At 35.9% G+C, this 22,878-nt stretch overlaps 1 protein-coding gene across 1 annotated transcript in view; it reads left to right on the plus strand.

The window, feature by feature from the left end:
* The window catches only part of fid (class I SAM-dependent methyltransferase fire dancer), a 118,235-nt gene that overhangs the window by 68,331 nt on the left and 27,026 nt on the right, over positions 1 to 22,878 (plus strand). The window contains exons 5-6 of the mRNA XM_089099241.1: positions 357 to 514; positions 10,253 to 10,475. Coding sequence (XP_088955367.1) covers positions 357 to 514; positions 10,253 to 10,475 — 381 coding nt within the window. The remainder of the gene's footprint in view (positions 1 to 356; positions 515 to 10,252; positions 10,476 to 22,878) is intronic.

Genomic DNA, 22,878 nt, shown 5'->3' on the forward strand with positions numbered 1-22,878 from the left:
GGATTTGCTTGAATAATCAAATATCTTTGAAAAGGCTGCAGTAGGAAAAGAAAGCACATTGTCTGCGATTAGAAGACAAGCGATAAAGAGAATTCATATATAGAAGCCTGCCGCGTGTCGAGTGCCAGAACCTGACATCGAAGCCGCTGTGCTCTCGGATATATTTATATATATATATATATATATATATATATATATATATATATATATATATATATATATTATACTTATTAGATATCGTTGCTAAAAATCGGACTTGCTTTAATAACCAAATATCTTTGAAAAGGCTGCAGTAGGAAAAGAAAGCACATTGTCTGTGATTACTTTTAGTTTCGTATTGATTGATTCTTTTGCAGTTCGAATCACAGGATGTTCTCATACCATGGAGACCCCCTGAAAGATCTTCTAGTGAAGAGGTTGAGTCATCTGTGGAAAGAGAGAGTTTAAACACAGTGACCGCTACCGATGATGAGGGTTTCCACTCACAAGCAGAAGCACAATCTGATGTTGATAAGTAGGCTATTTATCTACGTCTATTGTTATTATTTATTTTTATTGCTATTATTCTTAAACGGTCTCATAAAGTCCAGGTTCAGGCTACAGAACCCGTTGCCTCTAAGACCATTTATAAAATTTTGTTTAATTACATAGACCATTGAATTAAATATATTTATTGAATTGTGAATTATCAAATGCATTTGCAGATAAAAAGAATTACCCATAATTTTTAAAGCTTTGTTTTTAACTGTTCTGAAAGTGTGATGTATTAGGGTGCCAAAAATCTGAGGGCTTACCTCACACTTTTTCAATAAGCTGGAAAATGATGATTATATCCTTTATCAATATTTATTCTTCGCAAACTGTATGTGCATAACCCTGTTTGTTTAATAGATACATCGACCTAATTACATTTAGTTCTTCCACCTCAAAGAAAACCTACGATAATTGTAGGCATCATTTTCAGAATTTAGCTACATTAAGTTAAGCTACATTAATTAAGCTACATTAATCAAACTAAATAATTAATCTGCATTAATTGAGTTACATTAAATAAGGTACATTAAATTAAGCGACATAATTAAGCTACATTAATTAAGCTAGATTAATTCAGCTACGTTAAATTAGGCTACATTAACTAAGCTACATAATTCAGCTACATTAATTAAGCTAGATTAATTAATCTAAATTAAACTATATTAATTAAGCTACATTAATTAAGCTAAATAATTTATAATTAAGCTATATTAATTAAGCTACATTAAATTAAGCTCCATTAATTAAGCTACCTAAATTAAGCTACATTAAATAGAAAAAACGAGTGAATTTAAGCCATATATTTTATTTTGTAGATTTGCTCTCATTTAAATCCTTCAACACAAGCTGTTCCCGTCAAAAACTTCGAAACCTTCGTTTCATTCTTCAGTACAATTATGCAGACATCAAATATGTTCTTTCTTTTTGGGCGACGTACCCTTACCGCCCATCCATCATGCTAAACGCTATGTAATATTAAAATTTGCACTTTTTGTGAAGACAGTTGAATTCGATTTGATTCATTTTTGGATTTTTTTTTTTTATTTTCTGAATGGTTCTTTTTAATTGAATTTTTGTTCTTTTTCTTTTATTTCTTTACTTAGCTGAGGACGGTTGTTACATATACGACTATGATTTTCGTTTATGTTTTATTCTAGTCATGGTTTCCACAAAAAAGTTTTCATTTCCACACATTTTTTTTATATGCATAGAATAGAATATGCAAATATACATGTTTATTGCAAAACAGCCATAGAGCTATGGCAGCAAACAAAATAAAAGAATAGTCAATACTCTTTGTCACATACATCAACATTTTAACAACATGTACAAAATAAAACAAAACAACTCACATAAACAGTGTTTTTATCTTTCAGACCTCCTTGCCCCTATAATTTTTTTTTTCTGTGTCATTCCTAATTTAATTTATTTCAGGTCGATTTATTTTCCTATAATCATTTGACCTTGTTGCTGAACAAAAACACTCATGTGACACCGCCTTATTAAAAGTATAAATCTGTCCTTGAAACCTGTAATACGGGATAAAGGGGTATACAATCAAGCAGATCCTTGCCAGTTTTCCCACATATGGGCATGCGTAAGTGTGTAAGTGCCATCTATCACCCATGCCTCCCTAAATATTTCCTTCTTTCTCCAAGTGCTACAAAATTACACCTCCCTGACGTATGCCACTTCATTAATTCACTATTTACCCAGAATGAGATACATATCATGTTCCCACACTTCCAATCATTGGAGGTAGACTAGAGGACGTTGAAGACCATTTCAAAATCTTCTCGTCTTCCAACACATCCTTTACCCCTTTGCTACATTTACTATCTCCAGTCCTATCACTATCCCCTTATTTCAAACACCCGATAAATCACAACTACTTAAGATTAATCCCACCTGTGAGTCCCGTTAGCTGTATCTTCTATTCTGCAACACCTACATAAGCTACATTTTTGGTAAACTAATAAACTTTTCCCAATATCCTATCATTTTAACCATTTTTTTTTACCCTTTATAGACACAATCCTATATCACCCCCGCCAAGAGCAGTAACAGTAAGATAAGTATCAGTTACGAGCCGTTTTTCCCAGCCCTTAAGAATAAGTCCCTTTCCTTGTCCCTAATCCAATATCCGAGGAATCCCTGGATACGTTCCTTCGACATATGATATGAAGTTAAACAGGTGGAATGTTTACAAGATACAAGAACATTTAGAGCATAGCTAACCTTGACTCTGTTTTAAAACCGCTTTTCTTATAAATGAAGGACCTATTTTTTTTACTTGACACTTTTCCAAAGCTTGAGTCTCCTCTATTGAAAATATTATTTGCCCCACATTCCCAAATCATTTTCGGGAATCAAAACCACTGTTTGCTGCAATTTATGTTCGTTTTACGTTTGACTTGACTATTCATTTTACTTTCTGCTCATTTTGCATTTCATTTGCTCATTGATAATGGTTTCTATTATTTTTAAGTTTGAACTGTTTTATGACTTTATTTCTCCTCATTTTAGATTTCGACATGGTACTTTATTTTTCTTTTGAAAACTTCTTGTTCGATTTTTTTTTAATTAATGTTATAAAAGGAAAAACGAAAACTGACCTATGAAGTATTGCCATACGCAGCTAAAAATTGTGTGTTACCTAAAAAGATGATATAAATTCTATTATTGAATGCCAGTGAAAGTTATCAGACACATAAACACACAGGAACAGAGTAGAGTTTCCTCGGGAAAGTTTGTTTTGAGTTTTTTCTCCTTTCCCTGTTCATTTTTTTCTGGCTGTTATATAAGTTAATTAAAATTCAACTTGCATAGGAAATAATTATTTTTCTTTTTAACTGCTGATTATAAACTTAATATTTTGATTGTGGCTCAATATTTTGACACCCAATATTTCAAAGGCTCACAAAATTAATTTTGATTTCTTTTTTATTTTTTTTTTGTAAAAAATACCTAACTGTGATACTGGCCAGCAAAACCATGTGGATGGGAGGACTGGGTGCAAAAAGGCTATGACTTTGGCTATGGCCAAAAAGGCCATAGCCAAAAAGGCTATGGTCCTGCCTGTGAAATGATTATTCATAAGTATTTGATTTTGTTAGAGGGAAGAACAAGGGATGCAACAATCCTAAAAAAGTTGTGAGAAAAGAAAAGGGCCACCGATACTAGGCAAGTACACACAAAGAGGAGTTGGGGGGCTTTGGACTCGCGTTGTCAAAATTTATACATTTGAATAGATTTGTTATAATTTATTATGTTTCTAGATACAACCCCGCCTTAAATTTACAACCCTTGAAACCAAATAACTCTCTGTGTATATGCCTGGCCAGCTGTATTTTCAAACAATTTGAGGTAATGAACTGTAAGCAAGGAGCGATGCGGCTCAATAGCAACCGAAATTCTAAAAATGGAATTTTGATCTCAATAGATATATACAAAATTGGCTTATTATGCTGATTCCAAATACATAAGTTTCATTAAGTTTAGTGTTACCCATCAAAGGCTACGAGCCTCAGAAAATTTGCCTTATTTTGAAAAAGGTGGAAAACACCCCTTAAAAGTTGAAGGATCTTGATGAAAATTACGCCATCAGATTCAGTATATCAGAGAACCTTACTGTTGGAGAATCTTAACGAAAATCACACCATCAGATTCAGCATGTTTGCGTACCTTACCGAAGAAGTTTCAAGCTCCTACATGCAAAAATGTGGAATTTTCATTTTTTTTGCCTGAAAGAAAGATCACGGATGTGTCTTTTTTTCTCGGGGGTGATGGTATCGACTCAGTGGTCCTAGAATATTTGGAGAAGGTTCATTCGGACGTAAAATGACCAAAATGATTGGAGGGCACCTAGGCCCTCTCCCCCGTCCCTTTTTCTCAAAATCGTCCGATCAACATTTTGAGATAGCCATTTTGTTCGTTATAGTTGAAAGACCCAATAAATATGCCTTTGGATATAACTTGACACCCCGCAGCTACAGGGGAAAGGTCCTTTACCCATTGTTTCTGCATAGTATTTGTTATTGGGAACTATGCATACATTTTAGGGCAGGGGGGGCACAAATTTTCTGCTGTGTGTTTTTTCCACGGGATAATTTTGCATGGGGAGGGAGGTTTCCAGGTGTCGAAATTTTCAGGGGAAATTTTACGCTGGGGGAATTTGCAATAATTCCTATACAGAACTTTTATGTGTCTTGCTTTCTCTTTGCCATCTCAATTTTACACGTGGAGATGTTAAGGGTTATTGTCCGTGGTAAATTTTCGCTGGGATTGAATTGTCTAGAGGATATTTCCGCAGGGAGGGAGATTTATCCGCGGAGGCGCAGCCAGATTTCTTGGTGTTATTTAAAAAGGATCAGAAATCAAATTATTAAAAACGAGTTCTTTCAACTGAAAGTAAGGAACAACAGTAAACTTAAAACGAACAGAAATTTGTACGCATAAGAAGGGGGTTGCCTCCTCCTCAATACATTGCTCTTTACGCTAAAGTTTTAATTTTGTTCTAATTCTTTAGGAATGACTCCTGAAACACAATGGTCATTTATTTAGAACAATAAGAAGCTTTTTTAAAAGTAATAAAAAACTTTAGCGTAAAGAGCGAGGTGCTAAAGAGGGGGCAACCCGCTTCATATGCGTAAAAATTTCTGTTCGTTTTAAGTTTAATGTTGCTCCTTACTTTCAGTTGAAAAAACTTGTTTTCTTTAATTTAATTAAGCGAAAGAATGAAATGCAGCCTATAGTAACCGGAATTTGAAAACTTGAAAAACTGTCAAGTGAGTAAGAACATTCATCTGAAGCTAAATCAAAAATCGAAACTATTATTTCGGTTAATGCCAGAAAGCTATTGAATAAAAAATTTCAACGATGTGGTCCGACCACTTTTGTTTATAGTATTTAATTGCTAAAGTAGGAATATATTAATTAAACGAAAGACGCTTGCAAAATTTCAAGCCTTTTTCTTGAACCAATTTTAAATGAAAAAGCGAAATGCAACCCATAGCAACTGGAAATTTAAGAACTTGAAAAACTGTCAAGTGAGGAAGAACTTGCATTTGAAGCTAAATCAAAATTGGCAACTATTTTTTCGGTTAGTGCCAAAAAGCTGTGGAGTAAAAATTTGAAATAGCTAATACATTTTAGAATTTCGCATCGTGGCACATTCATGGTTCAACTTGTTATTATTTATTTAAAAGTGGAACTTGTGTAGAGTCCGAAAGAAACAGATATAAGAAACTTATTCGAACAATAAAGAAAAAAATTAGTGTAGATAAAGAAATGTAAATTTCCAAAAGCATAGATAAAGAAATATAGTTCTATTATAGTTCTAATTTAGTTTTATACCTCCTCTAGTTCACCTGAAAAATAAAACTTAATACCATTCGCAAAAAATTCTATCTATGCTCTTTGATATTAGTAGCAGTATGAACATAGCACCTTTGTTTTTTTCCCTTAAGAAAAAAATTCCTGTTGTTTGTATTTATTTCTAATCAACCATTGACTCCTACTGGCAATTGAAACAGTTAAGTTAATAAACACTTAATTATGCATATTTCCCTAGAATATCCAGGATTTGCAGGAACAGTGTGGTACTGATACAAAATTGCAACGACAGGATATCATTACATATGTTTGTTTTACTTGTATTTTTCGTCATTTGATACATCTGTCATATCGAGATATTACCTTTTCATGTCTTGAAATACCAATCCATATAATAAAACGTCAAGTCAGCTTATGACTAAATTAAGAAATGGCTATACATTAACTATTATAACTCTTCTATGAAAAGGCTGAGAGCAGAGTGATAGATAAATTTTCCTGATGGTTACCTCACGATAGCGTAGTGGATCTGGCCGGCCCTTCAGTTATGTAGGCTTAGGTTCAATCCCTGCTTTCGAGAGGAATTTGATTCCGTATTTGATCCGTATAAATTTTTTATCGATGCTCAAATCAGTTTCTTATCTTTGTGCCTTTCTGACTCTACAGAATTTTCACCTTTAAATAAATAAGAACAAGTTGAACCATGAATGTGCCACGATGCACAATTCCGAAATGTAATAGCTATTCCAAATTTTTATTCAATAGCTTTTTGGCATTAATTGAACTAATAGTTGTCAATTTTGATTTAGCTTCAAATGCAAGTTCTTCCTCACTTGACAGTTTTTCAAGTTTTTAAATTCCGGTTACTATAGGCTGCATTTCGTTCTTTCACTTAATTAAATTAAAAAAAAAGTTTTTCAACTGAAAGCAAGGAGCAACATTAAAACTTAAAACGAACAGAAATTCGTACGTATATGAAGGGGGTTGACCCTTCTTTAGCACCTTTCTCTTTAAACTAAAATTATTTAGTACTTTTAAAAAAGCTTCTTATTTTTCTAAATAAACGACCCTTGTGTTTCAGGAGGCATTCCTAAAGAATTGGGAAAACATTCTAAATTTAGCTTAAAGACAAGGTATTGAGGAGGAGACAACCCCCTTCATATACGTAATCATTTCTGTTCGTTTTAAGTTTTAGTGTTGCTCCTTACTTTCAGTTGAAAAAACTCGTTTTAAAAAATTTAATGTCTGATCTTTTAAATAATACCAGGAAATCTGGCTGCGCCTCCATGGAGAAATCTCTCTTCCCACGGAAATATCCTCTAGACCAGGGGTGTCCAACCCGCGGCCCGTGGGCCGCATGCGGCCTGCCGTAAATATTTTTGCGGCCTGCGAAATTCACCACGCTTTTATATTATGCGCCCTCATGATCCGCACACATCTTGGAACATCCTAGATTCCATTTTTCACTCTTAACAATGTTGTTTATCGATGTATATAGCCCAAGTATTATATTATTATGTTTTATAGCCCAAGTATTATCGATGTATCACGTTATGCAAGTAGAATTATAAGAACAGTAAATTACATTCAATCACATTCAATACATTCAATAATTTATGTTTTACTGTATTCTGGCTCCTTCATTCCTTTAGAACGTTTACTTCTGTTTATATACATAATTAATGTTATAAGAACTTCCACTCTGTTCCACTGTCTTGGAAAACTAGCCATACCTTCCACTGTTTTTGTTTCCTCATTTGTTTGATGGAAAAGTAGTGTCATCTTCGGAAATGTTCACATTAAGTAAATAATAAATCTAGTAATAGTCTAATAATAAACTCCTCCCTGGTTATTCTGAGAGCCATTTACTTAAAATGGAATATTTTATGTACGGTAAGCAAGTTTTCATAGCTGTACTCTTCTTTAAATTATTTCTTAGAACACAGTGCCTTTCCATTTATATTTCAAAAGAAAATGTATTAAAAATGGGTAAAATCTTTAATAATACAGGGAAAATTTTAAAAAGGTTTTTAATACAAAAATAATAATAAGAGTACGAATACTTCAGCTCTCTACCATATTGGATTTTGTTTAAATCCACATTGGATTGAATTTCCTTTTGTTTCCCTTATTTTTTTTATATCTTTTTATTGTTGTTTTCTTTATATGTTTTGTTTTATTTTTTCCTTCTTCAGTTTTTCCGTTTATAAAGGCTTCCGGATGTAAAGCTAAAATATTTAGACTTATAATACTATATTTATATTAAAAAGTTTTTTTTTTAATTTTTCACTGTCTTATTAGCTTTACACTCGATATTCACGACTAGTGGAAAGCTGTAAGGCGGTTATTCGCGAGAAGACAAGAATTGGCTAGACTTGGAAATATGATTCACGTTTCTAGTAGAGAGTATTTTTGGCAAGTTGTTTTTACTACTAAATTCAAATTATTGTACTCGTAAATTTAATGAAACATCCAAGATCAAATTTATTATTCTTTATAGGTTTTGTTTAATCATTAACTTAAAGAAATGAATAGTCATTTTGAAAATATTGTAAATCCTGACTGAGACATAACTATCAACGCTAGTTCATTGAAAAACATTGATTATTTCAGTTAAAGGTTGGTCAAGTTTTATACAATTTGCGTTTTGATCGTTATTCGCCACTAAACAAGAAGACCGAGGAGACATCGCGTTAAAGAAGAAGGTCCAAACTTTGGTAAAACTAAAGTCGGTTCTCCGATACCGGGTTGGGCCTCTTTGAATTTAACATTGGGGCTGCAGCTTGCCAATATAGAAACCTAAGAAACTCAAAGATATCACAAACATTTGGAAGATCAAAAACAAGATATCTGTTGCTAATTTCAGTGCTCTGGAAAATCTAAAACATGTTGTATATGACATTGTAGTGTCATCTAATACTGGTATTGACTGCTTGATGAAACCATAACGCTAGAAAAGCAGAAAATCAATGGTATGTATAGGTGAAAAAGTGGAGATATCTCTGCGGGCGTATTCTCTTTTTGCTCTCTTCCAATAACCAAAAAGAGAAAACCGTAGGAATTAAACATTTATTTTTGTTAGAACTTTTAAAGTTAGCATAAAGGAGATATTTGCATGATAATATACATACGTGTATCTAAAAGGCAGTGGCAATATACACATAAAAAGACAGAAGAAAACAGTTGAACAAATTAAACAATAGCACTCAACATTTTGAAACTATAACTTCCGTGCCTTTAAAACATTCTCTATAAAACTTCCCAATGCAATAATTAGCTACCAAGAAGATGTCTCCAAGATACCTGGGAGCCATGGTGCATCCCCACAAAAAATCTATTCCTTAAATTCTCCAAACCTTGACAATTACTCAGAAAATGTTCCAGGTCATCCCCGTACGCAATGGCACACAATCTGCTCGCGCCCACTACCAGCACTTCACTGCTCCCCTCCACGGTAGGTTCAGTCTCAAGTAAAACTCGTCTCTATGCACTGCTTAGTCTGCTTATAAAATCTTTAGAGTATATGACTTCTCAACTCCAGTAAGCCAAACCTGAATTTCTTAATATAATGAGTAGCCTTAAAATACGTTGCATACAAGAAAATAGACAAAGTCGGCACCTATTCCAGCGGTTTTTAGTTTATTGGGTGTTAATGGCGGTGCACTATTTTGGGAAAAAATAGCTCTTATATGTCACTAAATTTTGCTGTGATCCAAAAATAATTTTAGGTTGATATTTTTGGTTAAAACTTCAGGTTTCCCACTTCATCGAGGAGGTCAGATCGAGTTCTCCAAAGCCGAAGCTTAGATACTAGCTCTTGTTCTCCCCAAACTCATTTGAGATACAGCAGTCCCTCCTGATCAGACATGTGCTCGGGGGGGGGGGTAACTCTCTGTATATAATGCTCTACATTATATACAGAGTGTTACCATCATGTCATGTATTTCATTTATCGGTTTTGAAAGGATACCGAGATTAACTAACCTTTAGGATAGCCAAAATAGAACTGGCAAAGGATAACTGGGATGCTATCCTTTGGGTCCCAAAATTAGCAAGCCACAACTTTAACATTATATCCGAAGGAGTACTGACTTGAATACCAAAGGTTTTACTTTAGTGAGAACCTCTGAACAAATTTCAAAATCAAATACAATTTGAAATGCAAAGGTTCATTTTCAACAAAAGCCAAATTTAAACTGGATAATAAATACTGAGATCCTATTACAATTCGCAAGCCTAGTCAGCACCGACGAGAGATTTTTAATAGTTATTCAATCACTTATATTCCTTCCAGATCAATAGGATTTTAAGATCTCAACTCGTTTCCTCGAATCATTTAAATTCCTTGTTTGCTGTTACTAACGGTATTTCTCTTCATTCATAGAAATCCGAGCCGCGTCACTTCTGCAGTGACACCAGCGACGCATGATCCCATTACGTCAGAGCCAATAGGAAGTAATGAAGAGTATGTGACATCACGTCGGCGTCCTCGCGGGCGTTCCCGTCGTATTGATCCATCGTCTCAGCAGCCACTGTTATCCCAAAGCTCCTCTGAACTGTCTTCTCCTAGTGAAACATGTTACAGCTTCGTTAGAAGGGCCCTTCAGGTAATTTGTCCTACACATTTCTATGTCGATGGTTTGAAATTAAAACAGACTGTGTATATGCCAAAAAGGAACAGTTGCAGTTTGAAGTTATTTTACTTATATCAGTATTATTTATATTTGCTTATATCGATTTTATTTATGTCGAATATAGCGTCCCTACCGTATCTAAACGTCGTATCTGACATTTTTCACACTTCTGAGGTAACTGTCAAAGAGTGATTCTTTAAAATATACCGGTTATTTATTCCAATTTTATTTACAAAATAAAGAATTAATTTCTTTTGATAACAACCTAAAATCAGAGCAATTCGTTAAATTAAATCACAACTTGGTTTGAGGTAATTCCAAAAACCGTTAGCCAAGCTGTTTTCAAAAGGAGGGTCCACAGAGTAGGCTAACCTACACTGTGGAGGATCACAGAGTAGGCTAACCTACACTGTGGAGGATCACAGAGTAGGCTAACCTACACTGTGGAGGATCACAGAGTATGTCTAGTGGCGTTGTTCCGGAGGGATTTAATTTCCCACCAATAATTCGGAGAAAAATTATTATGGCCCATGTCCCTTGACTCTCTGGATGTGGGCCCTCTTGCTCCTTCTCCTCCAATAAAAATGCTGGAGCTGCGCCACTGTTTAAGTCAAGTGGCATATTAATCCTCCTTGTTTACATTACTTTGCGGACCCCTTTTTGAGAACAACTTGGCTAAATTTTTTGGTAACTCTCCCAGACGGATGAAAATAACAATTGCGACGTTTATCCGTAACACCGATGATATATGGAAACTGACACATTCTAATTTTTCTGAAGCAGGACTAACCAAAACGGAGACTTGCAGCATGGGCTCCTGCGGAATTTTTTTTTAGAGGTACGAGACTTTCGAAAATTCCCCGAATGGTAAAAATCAAAGTTTGGAAAAAGAAACATTTCTGGCCTGAAGGATACCAGCGTCTTTTTAAATGTTGCAACAATTTGTACATTTGTATAGTTTTTCTTTCCTAAGAGGGGGGGGGGGTGAGGTCCTGGTAAGACGTATATAAGACATAAGTAGTATCTACGGAGAATGTGTTTTCTACCTATTTCTTACGGATAATGTGACAAATAAACCAGTTAACAAACGGTTTAATTTTTAATGTCTTGATTACTACTTTTACCAAAAATATCAGATTGGACCACGTTTAATGGGGATTAAATCTGGAATTTTGTTCAATTTTTGTCTAAAGGCCTACGCCTAATTACGAACACTAGAAAACCCCTAAACTCAATTTGTATTTTATTATTATTTGTCTGTCTTTTGGCAGCTTCCCAGATATGCCATCTTCACCAGTTTACAGTTAGCATTTTTTCATTTCGTGGGATGGTGAATTCCTACTTTCAGCCACAATACCCTGGGTAGGTTCGACACGGCGTACCAAGGGTTCCAAAAGAGGGCTATGTTTGTAAAAGCTGTATAAACAGCATATTTTGAGGTTAAAACAAGCTCAAAACCCAAAACTTAACTACTTCTGGTGCTGTTTAACCCTGTCAGACCAGTAGATGAACTGAAATTCTTTTTTTCCTGTTAAATTCTATTCAAGATAAAATGTTTAAAAGTAAAACAGAGGAGAAAAGAAGGAAAGGAGGCTGTGATCCAGAAGAAAATAGAACAGCAGTTTTTTTCTGTCTTAGTCGACAAAAAGTCAGTTGGATTGTCTGCAAGTACCATGGGTGTCCCTAGAGGAACGCTGCAAGACTACATGAAAAAAGTTGAGAAGCTGAATATCCCTCTACAAAGCCTGGACCTGTGTTTCTTTACACCCTGTTACAACACATGATTAATATTTACAAAGGAACAAGAAATAGGACTGAAACTTTACTTGATAACTATAGCTAATATGCATTTCAACTGTACTCCCCTAGAAGCGCGTAAATTTGCATAAGCTTATGCCATGATTAGGAGTATAAAAGTACCGAATAACAGGAAATGCAAAGGTAGCGGAGATAGTGGAGTAATTACAAGTAAAGATTGGTACCGTGGTTTTATGGATCGCCTTAAAACTCTATCAGTAAGAACGCGAGAAGGTACAAGCTTATGAAGGCCAACTGCTTTCAACCGTCACAGTGTAGGAGCTTTCTTGGAAAACATGGAGCGAGGCCATGATAAATACATGATGAGATTATAAGACATTTGGAATATTGACGATTTGGATCTGGAAAACCTCCACAAGCCTGGAAAGCTCATTACACAGTGAGGCCAGAAATAAGCAGAAAGATTACGTCAGCATAAAGAGGTCAGTTGACCACGATTTGTTGAGGTGTTGATGCACAGTCCCTTCTATAATTGTTTATCCCGGAAAGTGTCCAAAAATTTTAGTCAAGGGAGTTTTGCAAGGAGCCATCATGATCGGCTCAGAAAATGCTTCTGGCTGGATGACTGCCTCCCATTTGTTGCCTTACTTGCAGCATTTTATCATTTAAGTCAAACCCTCCAAACTGTTACCTGTACTTCCAAGAATAGACGACCAGATCAGCCAGTATACCATTGAATTGCTTCATCTAGCTGAAAATAATGGTGTTGTACTTTTAACTGTCCCTTCCCACACTACTCCCATACTGTCGTCTTTTAGAAAAGACATTCATGGGGCCCCTTAAGGCCTACTACAACTAGGAATCCGCAAGTTTTATGACTGCCCATAAATTTAAAACTATATCGCTGTATAGCATTGCTGAGCTGCTAGGAAAAGCATAGATAGATAGATAGATATTTATTGTAATAAAAGCCACTTTGGGCCATGGCAAAAAAAGGAAAATCACACAAAATAATAACATGATTATAACACTCATAGCAAAGTATGGTAGCCTACATAACAATAACAACGCAAAATTAAAAAACATTACAAAAACATAATAAAGCACACGATACCATTAAACTAACATAAATAGATAGATGTATGTTACATCTATCAAGGGCCATGACTACAAATAAAACAAACAAGAAAACAACTTACACACATACAACAATACTTTCCACACTCACCCCACCCCTTTTTACAAAAATTTATCTCTATGTGACATACCCAATTTTATATACTTTTCTATCATTCTTATTGTCCCATAATTTTTTTATCCCATTACTGAAACCAACCACTCACTTGTCCCCACATTAACAAAAAATAAATATTTCCTTAGATCCTGTAATTCGGGACAAAGGGCCATGAAGTGAAGCAGATCCTCCCCATTTTCTCCGCACATAGGGCATGAGTAAGGACCCTCCTATACCCTTACCCTCCCTAAATATTTCCTCCTTTCTCCAAGTGCTAGAAAATTACCCCTCCCTGATATATACCACTTAATTTCTTCACTATTTAAACCCGCTTTGAAATATTATCACATCCCCAGACCTCCTTCCAGTGCCGATAAATAACGAGTGACACTGAGGCTGTGACTTCAAACTGCCATTTCTGAATCTCTTGATCTTCAAGCATTCCCTTAACTAGTTTTGCTACATTTCCTACTTCCAGCCCTATCCCCTTCCCTTCAGTCCAAACACCTAATAACCCAGAACTATTTAAGATTGATTTCACCTGGGAAGCCCATGAACTTTTCCTTCTATCCTGCAACACCTCCAGATAAGCTGCATTTACTAACCTATTATTCTGTAAACCAATCACCTTTTCCCAGTATCCTATCATTCTAACCAATCTTGTTATTCTCAATGAAAACAATCCTAGATCACCCTTTAACACCAGATTATTAAATTTCCCGCTTAGCCCTAAAAGTCTCCTGCAATGTCCTAAATAAATTCTCTCTATTTTTTCACCTTTATCAAAACCCCAAACGTCCCCCCCGTAACTCAATGATGGGCCTACCTTCGTCTCAAAAATTCTCTTCTGTAGCTTAATATCTGCCGATCCTAGATGCGTAAGGGGACTCTTCAATAATGCCCATGAAGCCTTCTGACCCTTCCAACTCGCTATTTGCACCTGATCACTCCATTTCCCTGAACTTGTGAACTTACATCCCAAATAAATATAATCATTAACTTCCTTCATCTCTTTCCCTTTAAAATAAAACTTATTCTTTTCCCTTTCATCATTTCCAAAAACTACTATAACTGATTTTTCAATATTTAAAACTAATTTTTTACTCTCCAGATAACTATCCAAAATCTCTAACATCTTTTGCAAATCCGGAGCCGATTTCGCAAGCAATGCTATGTCATCTGCAAATAATAAACAAAACAGCTCCAACGACATTAATTTTAACATAGGGACATTTCTATTTCTAAAATACTGCTCAATATCATTAATAAAAAGAGAAAACAAACGCAGTGATAGAGTGCATCCCTGTTTGAGGCCTACATTACTTAAAACTGGCCTAGAATAAGAAATACCTACCTTCACTACTACTTTAACCACCTCATACATTTTCATTATAACTTCTACTAACCTAATTGGCAATCCTAATTTCACCAACACCACTTTCAACAAACTCCTTGAAACTTCGTCAAATGCTCCCCTACTGTCCAAAAACGCCGTATATAGCCTATTTTTCCTATGCCTCGTATATTTACTAGCTAAAGCCTGTAAACAAAATATTTGATCAATTGTACTATAGTTTTCCCTAAACCCTGCCTGACATTCAATTAATATACCATTAATATACAATTAATATACAATTAATATACATATGCAAAGGCTTTCACTCCTGAGAATATAATAAGTGGATTCAGAGCAAGTTGGGTCTACCCTACCAATAGATATGTCTTCAAGGATTAGGAGTTCCTCTCGTCATATTTCTCAGACAGAATGCCTACTGCATCTAGTGAAGCACTTACCTGGGAATTTTCTATGCTCAGCGCAAGTCCTGTGCGATATTTAGACTCCTTCTTTAACATAGACCCTGAGGCGGACGCAGTACAGGTTCTGTCTCCAAATGAGAAGCAAAGGCCCTAGTCCTGGAAAGGAAGAAAATCAGAGAAGTAAAAAGGCTAAAAAGCAAAAGGTATATTTCTCGGAACAAGAGTTGCAGTTGGAGTAACGATTCTGACGTAGATGAGGCTGTATACAACAAGTCTTCAGACTCCAGTATGAAAGTTGAAGCCCCCTACCAGTAACTTTCAATTAGAGACTGAGAAAGTCAAGGCTGGCTATTACATTCTGGTTTTAGCTGAAGAGCAAAAAAGGGAATCCTATTCACTATATTATCATTATCAGAAAAGTAGCAAATGAAGAACTTAAGGTCCACTTTCTGAAGGAGACTGGAGTAAGAGACTTTCCGCTAACTGAGGAGACGGATAATATCTTAAAGACAGAAGTTGAAATAATAATAATAATAATTTTATTTTTACCCGCTGATACAAAAAAAAAAGAAAAGCGGAGTAATACAAAAGAAGAAAAGGAAAAAACAAGAGCAAATAGAATCAAAGGGCAAAATCAAGTAGTAACTTCTTCATTCGCACGCGAAGATCGGATGTAGAGGCAAAACCTCGAACAGTGTTTCCAACGAACAGTGTTTTCAGTAGACGGCACAACGACAATTGGATCTGCCATATTTTGAGATCTTAGAACAAATGTGTTTCTCTTGTAGAGCGGGTATCAAAGACTTGGGGCTTATGCAGTACACAGACCGGATTTTTAGACTTTCAGTTTGCGTGAACCAGTCTCATAGCAGAGATGCATAAAACAGGTGAGGGAAAACAACCGCTGCGTAAAGCTTTGCAAGAATCTTCCTGTTCAAGCCAAATTTCAGAGAGACAAGCTAACCGTAACTTGATCGAATACTCTTAGTAATTTTTTCGATTATTAGTAAACGAGCGCTTCTGATATCATGACTGTACGTTATTCGCAGGTACTTCATGGTATTTCCAGGGGAAATTTTCGTTTGTTCACCCAACGAAACACATATGTATGTAGGACCACTGCTTTGCTGCTTGCTTGCCGAGGGACGAAAGTACACGAACCCCGTCTTTTGTGCGTTGACCCTTTGACCGATACTAACTAGTTATCAGGCGGTCAGTATTTTCTTGTAGAGAAGTAAGGCTGCAGCTTAACATCAGCAGGTCGTCAGAACACGAAAGCAGGCTGAGGTTGCATAGATTAATACTGAATCCTCCAGCAACGTGTTTTGTTATTCCGGATGTCAGGGTATTAAACAGGATGTTTCTTAATACAGATCATTGTCGAAGACCTCGAACAAGTCTAATCGGTCTGCTCAGAAATGAAACTGCAATAACTGACAGGTGGAACAATAAGATTAGCGGAGCAGCTTACTTTTGGTGTTGATCAGTCAATTTATAATTTGAAATTAATACTGTTTAGTTTTTTTTAACCTTACTGAAATTGTTTTTCTTATTTTTTATGCTGACCATTTTCGTTCATAATTTTGTAGCAAAAAAAAGCATTAGTGTTTCCCTGGCCACTTTTCTGTATCTTTGATCAGGTAGCCGAGTGTAAGCCAGAGATGGCAGAATCAGTACCAGGATGGGCCAGATTTGGCACTTGAACGCTTATATAGAGAAGCATCCAGGTGGAAAAGTGGTGGAGTATTTCTGAGTGTCTTTTTCAAGGATGGCATTGAATTAGTTGTCTTTGCTTTGGCATACTCAACAATTTCTTATCCCGTTTGAATCAATTCCTGGAGAATTAAAAAAGACAAAACCTGCCGATCATGGGTTAGTCTCCTATCTGTATTTCGGACCAAAAATCAATATTGAATATTGAAACGTAAATATTGATACCGAAAACGATATTTTGAAATTTCTATTTATTTCCCGCTTTTTCAAGCATCTACCAGTGAATATCCAACAGAAAAAGTCCAATATATGGAATTTCTCGTAAATATCTAGTGTAAATTTGAAGTTTTAGGGGGGCAGCTGCCCTCTCTCCTCCTCTACGCCCATGAGCACGTATAAGTAGCATAAGTGTGTATGAGTCAGCTCATGAAAGAAAAACCATATTATTTTTTTTACCTTTTTTTGTTTTATATGAGGTTGGATATATAAGTTTAAGTACGTATAAGTAGCATAATTATGTTTGAGTCAGCTGATGAATGAAAAACCATCTTAAAATTGTTTTAACCTTTTTGTTTTATATTTTAGGATGGATATGACCGTATAAGTACGTATAAGTAGCATAAGTATGTATGAGTCAGCTCATGAATAAAATAAAGCATCTTAAATTTTTTTTAACCTTTTTTGTTTTATATGAGGTTGGATATGTAAGTTTAAGTACGTATAAGTAGCATAACTATGTTTGAGTCAGCTCATGAATTAAAAACCATCTTAAAATTGTTTTAACCTTTTTGTTTTATATGAGGATGGATATGAACTTGTAAGTACGTATAAGTAGCATAAGTATGTATGAGTCAGCTCATGAATAATATAAAGCATCTTAAATTTTTTAAAGCTTTTTTGCTTTATAGGAAGTTGGATACGTGCGTATAAGTACGTATATGTAGCATAAGTACGTACGAGTTAGCTCATGAATAGAAAATGATCTTAAATTTGTTCTAACTTTTTTATTTTAAATGAGGCTGGGTTTGTACGTGTAAGTACGCATGAGTAGCAAAAGTGGGCCTCTTGGCTATCTTCTCGGCTCTCGGCTATCTTCTTGGTTTATATGAGGTTGAATATGTACGTATAAGTAGCATAATTATGTACGAATCACTTCACGCATGAAAAATCATCTTAAGTTTGTTTTTAACTTTTTGTTTTATATGAGGCTGGATATGTAAATATAAATACGTATAAGTAGCATAAGTATGTATGAGTCAGCTCATAAATGAGAAACCATCTTAAATTTGTTATAATCTTTTTGTTTTGTGTGAGGTTGGATATGTACACATAAAAACATATAATTAGCTTAAGTATGTATAAGTCAGCTCGTAAATGAAAAACCATCTAAAATTCGTTTCAACCTTTTTGTTCTATATGAGGTTGGGTATGTACGTATAAGAACGTATAAGCAGGATAAGTGGGGCTCTCGGATATCTTCTAGGCTATCTTCTCAGCTCTTGGCTATCTTTTTGTTTTATTAATTAAAAAAAATTTTTCCACAAAATAAGTTTTTCAAAGAAAAGTAAAGAACTCCATTAAACAAAAAATGAGCGAAAATAAAATCAAATAATCTACCAAGCGTGAAACTACCACAAAACAGAATCGATAAATAAATGAAACCCAAAATGAAGAGAAATTATAATAAATAACCGAGTCAAACTCAAAACGAGCAAAAATTAACATAAGTTGAGCTCAAAACACCTATGCCTTCCCTATGCCTTAAAGTTTGAACATAATACCCTTAGTCGTTCTTGGGATACTGCTGAGATGCCTTATTGGGAATTAGCATTAACACAGTGCATTTTGATTTAATCTTATGGCAACATTTAGTTTTTAAATATGAAGGCAAATGGGAGGGTGGGCGTGGGAGGGGGATTAGTTTCCCTCCAGTCACTTTCGACTATTAAAACAGACATCAGCCCTTTCTATTTTCAATGGAATGAGCCCTTTTCGAAGTTCCTACGACAACTCCTTCGATACAAAGTGCCCTGGTCTAAACAATAACAAAAACAAAAAAATAGTACATTATACCCCCATCGATCTTTACTATAAAAATGTCAAGCCTTCCAATCACTTTCGACTATTAAAAAGGGCACTAGGCCTTTCGATTTCCAATCGAATGAGCCCTTTTTGAGTTTCTACGACAACACTTTCTATAAACACTTTATATGCCCCCAGGGCATAAATTACAACCCTTACCCTAAGGGCTGTGAGGGTGATGGTCATCCTCTAAGACCCAATTTCCAGAACTTTCAACAAGGTTAAATAAAATGGCTATCTCAAAATTTTGATTGGATGTGTCTGGGAAAATGGTGGGCGTGAGAGGGGCGTTAGTCGCTCTCCGATTACTTTCAAACTATTAAAAAAGGCACTAGCCCTTTCAATTTCCAATCAAATGATCCCTTCTGAAGGTTATACGACAACACTTTCATTAAAAACCTTATATGCCCGCAGGGCATAACTTACAACCCTTGCCCTGAGGGTTGTAGGGGGGAGTGTTGTCAGCATCAAAGACCTAATTTCCAGAACTTTCAACTACGTTGAGCAAAATGGCTATCTTAAAATTTTTATTGCATGTGTTTGGGGAAAAGGTGGGCGTGAGAGGGGGGTTAGTTGCCCTCCAATCACTTTCAACTATTAAAAAGGGCACTAGCCCTCTTAAAACCTTTCCAACTGAATGAGCCCTCTTTGGAAGTATTTCCTCGACAACTCATATCTATCTAACCTAACTATGCTCCACGAAGGGCATTAACTTACAACCCATGCGCCTGAGGGCTGGGGGCGTGTCGATCCTCAATAGACCTAATTTCCAGAACTTTCTGCAACGTGGAACAAAATGGTCTATCTGAAAAATTCTTGATGTGAACATCGTGTTATAGCCCCCAGGGTAGTGGCTAGGTCTGGCAGAGGGGTTTATGGGTTGACCTCCTCCAATCACATTTCAACTATCTAAAAATGGCACTAGCCCTCTACAATGGCTTCCAACGCGTTCGAATGAAAACCTTATATGCCCCCAGGGCAAAACTGATAACCCTTGCCCTGAGGGCTGTGGGGGGGTTGTCATCCTCTAAGACGTAATTTCCAGATTTTAAAACTATGTGGAATAAAATGCCAATATGAAAATTTTTATTGGATATGTTTGGGGAAAAGGTGGGCGTGATAGGGGGGTTAGTTGCCTTGAAGGTTTTGGTTGAGTAACCTGCTCAAAAAAATTTTCTATCTGGAAATCAACTATGCTGAACAAAATGGCTATCTAAAAAAATGTGTTCAATAAAAACCTTATATGCCCCAGGGCATAACTTACAGCCCTTGCCCTGAGGGCATTGGAGGGTTGTAATGCTTAAGGAACTAAATTACAGAGCTTAAGACTATGTTCAATGAAATGCCCATATCAATATTTTGATTGGATTTGTTTCGAGACAAGGTGGTCGTGAGAGGGGGTTTAACAGCCCTCCAATCCCTTTCGACTATTAAAAAGGGCACTATCCCTTTGAATTTTCAGTCGAATGAGCCTTTTTTGAAGTTTCTACGACAACGCCTTATATAAAAACCTTATATGTCCCCAGGGCATAACTTACAACCCTTGCCCTGAAGGCTGTGGAGGAGTGTCCTCCTCAAAAGCATAATTTCTACTTGGAAATTAACTACGTTGAACAAAATGGCTATCTCAAAATTTTGATTGGATGTGTTTAGGGAAATGGTGGGCGTGGAAGGGGTGTTAGTTGCCTTCCAATCACTTACAAGTATTAAAAAGGGCAAGAGCCACTCCAATTTCCAATTGAATGAGCCCTTTTCGAAGTTTCTACGACAATTTCTTCGATACGAAGTGCCCTGCTCTAAAGGAAAAAAATAATAAATAATACATTGTGCCAACATCGCTCTTATATGCCCTCAGGGTATAACTTAAAACCTTTGCCCCGAGGGTTATGGGGGAGTTTCCTCCTCAAAAACATATTTTCTATTTGGAAATCAACTACGCTGAACAAAATGGCTATCTCAAAATTTTGATTGGATGTGTTTGGGGGAATGATGGGCGTGGTGGGGGGGGGGCTAGTTACCCTCTAATCGCTTTTGACTATTAAAAAGGGCACTAGCCCTTTGAATTTCCAATCGAATGAGCCTTTTTCGAAGTTTCTACGACAACGCCTTCTATAAAAACCTGATATGTCACCAGGGCATAACTTGCAACCCTTGCCCTGAAGGCTGTAGGGTAGTGTCCTCCTCAAAAACATAATTTCTATCTGGAAATCAACTACACTGAACAAAATGGCTGTCTCAAAATTTTGATTGGATGTGTTTGGGGAAATGGTGGGCCTTGAAGGGGTGTTAGTTTCCTTCCAATCACTTTTGGATATTAAAAAGGGCACAAGCCACGCCAATTTCCATTTGAATGAGCCCTTTTCGAAGTTTCTACGACAACTTCTTCAATACGAAGAGCCCTGCTCTAAAGGAAAAAAATATAATAAATATTACATTGTGCCAACATCGTTCTTATATGCCCTCAGGGCATAACTTAAAACCTTTGCCCCGAAGGCTGTGGAGGAGTGTCCTCCTCAAAAACATATTTTCTATCTGGAAATCAACTATGCTGAACAAAATTTTGATTGGATGTGTTTGGGGGAATGATGGGCGTGGGGGGGCTAGTTACCCTCTAATCACTTTTGACTATTAAAAAGGGTAGTAGCCCTTTGAATTTCCAATCGAATGAGCCTTTTTTGAAGTTTCTACGACAAGGCCTTCTATAAAAACCTGCTATGCCCCTGGAGCATAACTTACAACCCTTGCCCTGAAGGCTTTGGGGGAGTGTCCTCCTCAAAAACATATTTTCTATCTGGAAATCAACTACGCTGAACAAAATGGGTGTCTAAAAATTTTGATTCGATGTGATTCGAGAAATGGTGGGCCTGGAAGGGGTGTTAGTTGCCTTCGAATCACTTTTGGATATTAAAAGGGCACAATCCACACCAATTTCCAATTGAATGAGCCCTTTTCGAAGTTTCTACGACAACTTCTTCGATACGAAGAGCCCTGCTCTAAAGGAAAAAAATAATAAATAATACATTGTTCCAACATCGTTCTTATATGCCCTCATAGCATAACTTAAAACCCTTGTTCCGAGGGTTGTGGAGGAGTGTCCTCCTCAAAAATATATTTTCTATCTGGAAATCAACTACGCTGAAAAAAATTTTGATTGGATGTGTTTGGTGGAATGATGGGCGTGAGGGGGGGGGGCTAGTTTCCCTCCAATCACTTTTGACTATTAAAAAGTGCACTAGTCAATCCAATGTCTAATTGAATGAGCCCTTTTCGAAGTTTCTATGACAACTCATTCGATACGAAGTGCCCTGGTTAAAGGAAATAAAATAATAATAATAATAATAATAATAATAATACATTGTCCCAACATCGTTCTTTACTTAGGCAGCGCTATTGCGCTGCCTATGATATGAGGTTGAATATGTAGGTATAAATAACATGATTATGTATGAATCAGTTCATGAATGAAAAACCATCTTCAATTTGTTTTCAGCTTTTTGGTTTTATAAGAGGGAGGATATTTGGCCGATAAACCCCTATGCCTTCCCAAGGCCAGAACATAATTTGCACTTTACTAAAGAAATATAAATGTTTTTACTTTTATAACTTTAATAAATCAAATAATATTAACATTTTGATTATTAAATATCAGTATACGTATATTAAACTGACTATGCACATTCATTTGTATTTTTTTTTCAGTTAAGTGCAAATTGTGTTCTGGCCTTGGGAAGGCATAGGGGTTTTGACCCCAACTCATGTTAATTTCTCCTCGTTTTGAGTTTGACTCGGTTATTTATTGTAATTTCTGTTCGTTTTGGGTTTCATTTATTT

This window comes from Artemia sp. Qi Xiang Cuo, chromosome 13, assembly GCF_049724085.1.
Source record: "Artemia sp. Qi Xiang Cuo chromosome 13, ASM4972408v1, whole genome shotgun sequence".
NCBI classification, from domain to species: domain Eukaryota; kingdom Metazoa; phylum Arthropoda; class Branchiopoda; order Anostraca; family Artemiidae; genus Artemia; species Artemia sp. Qi Xiang Cuo.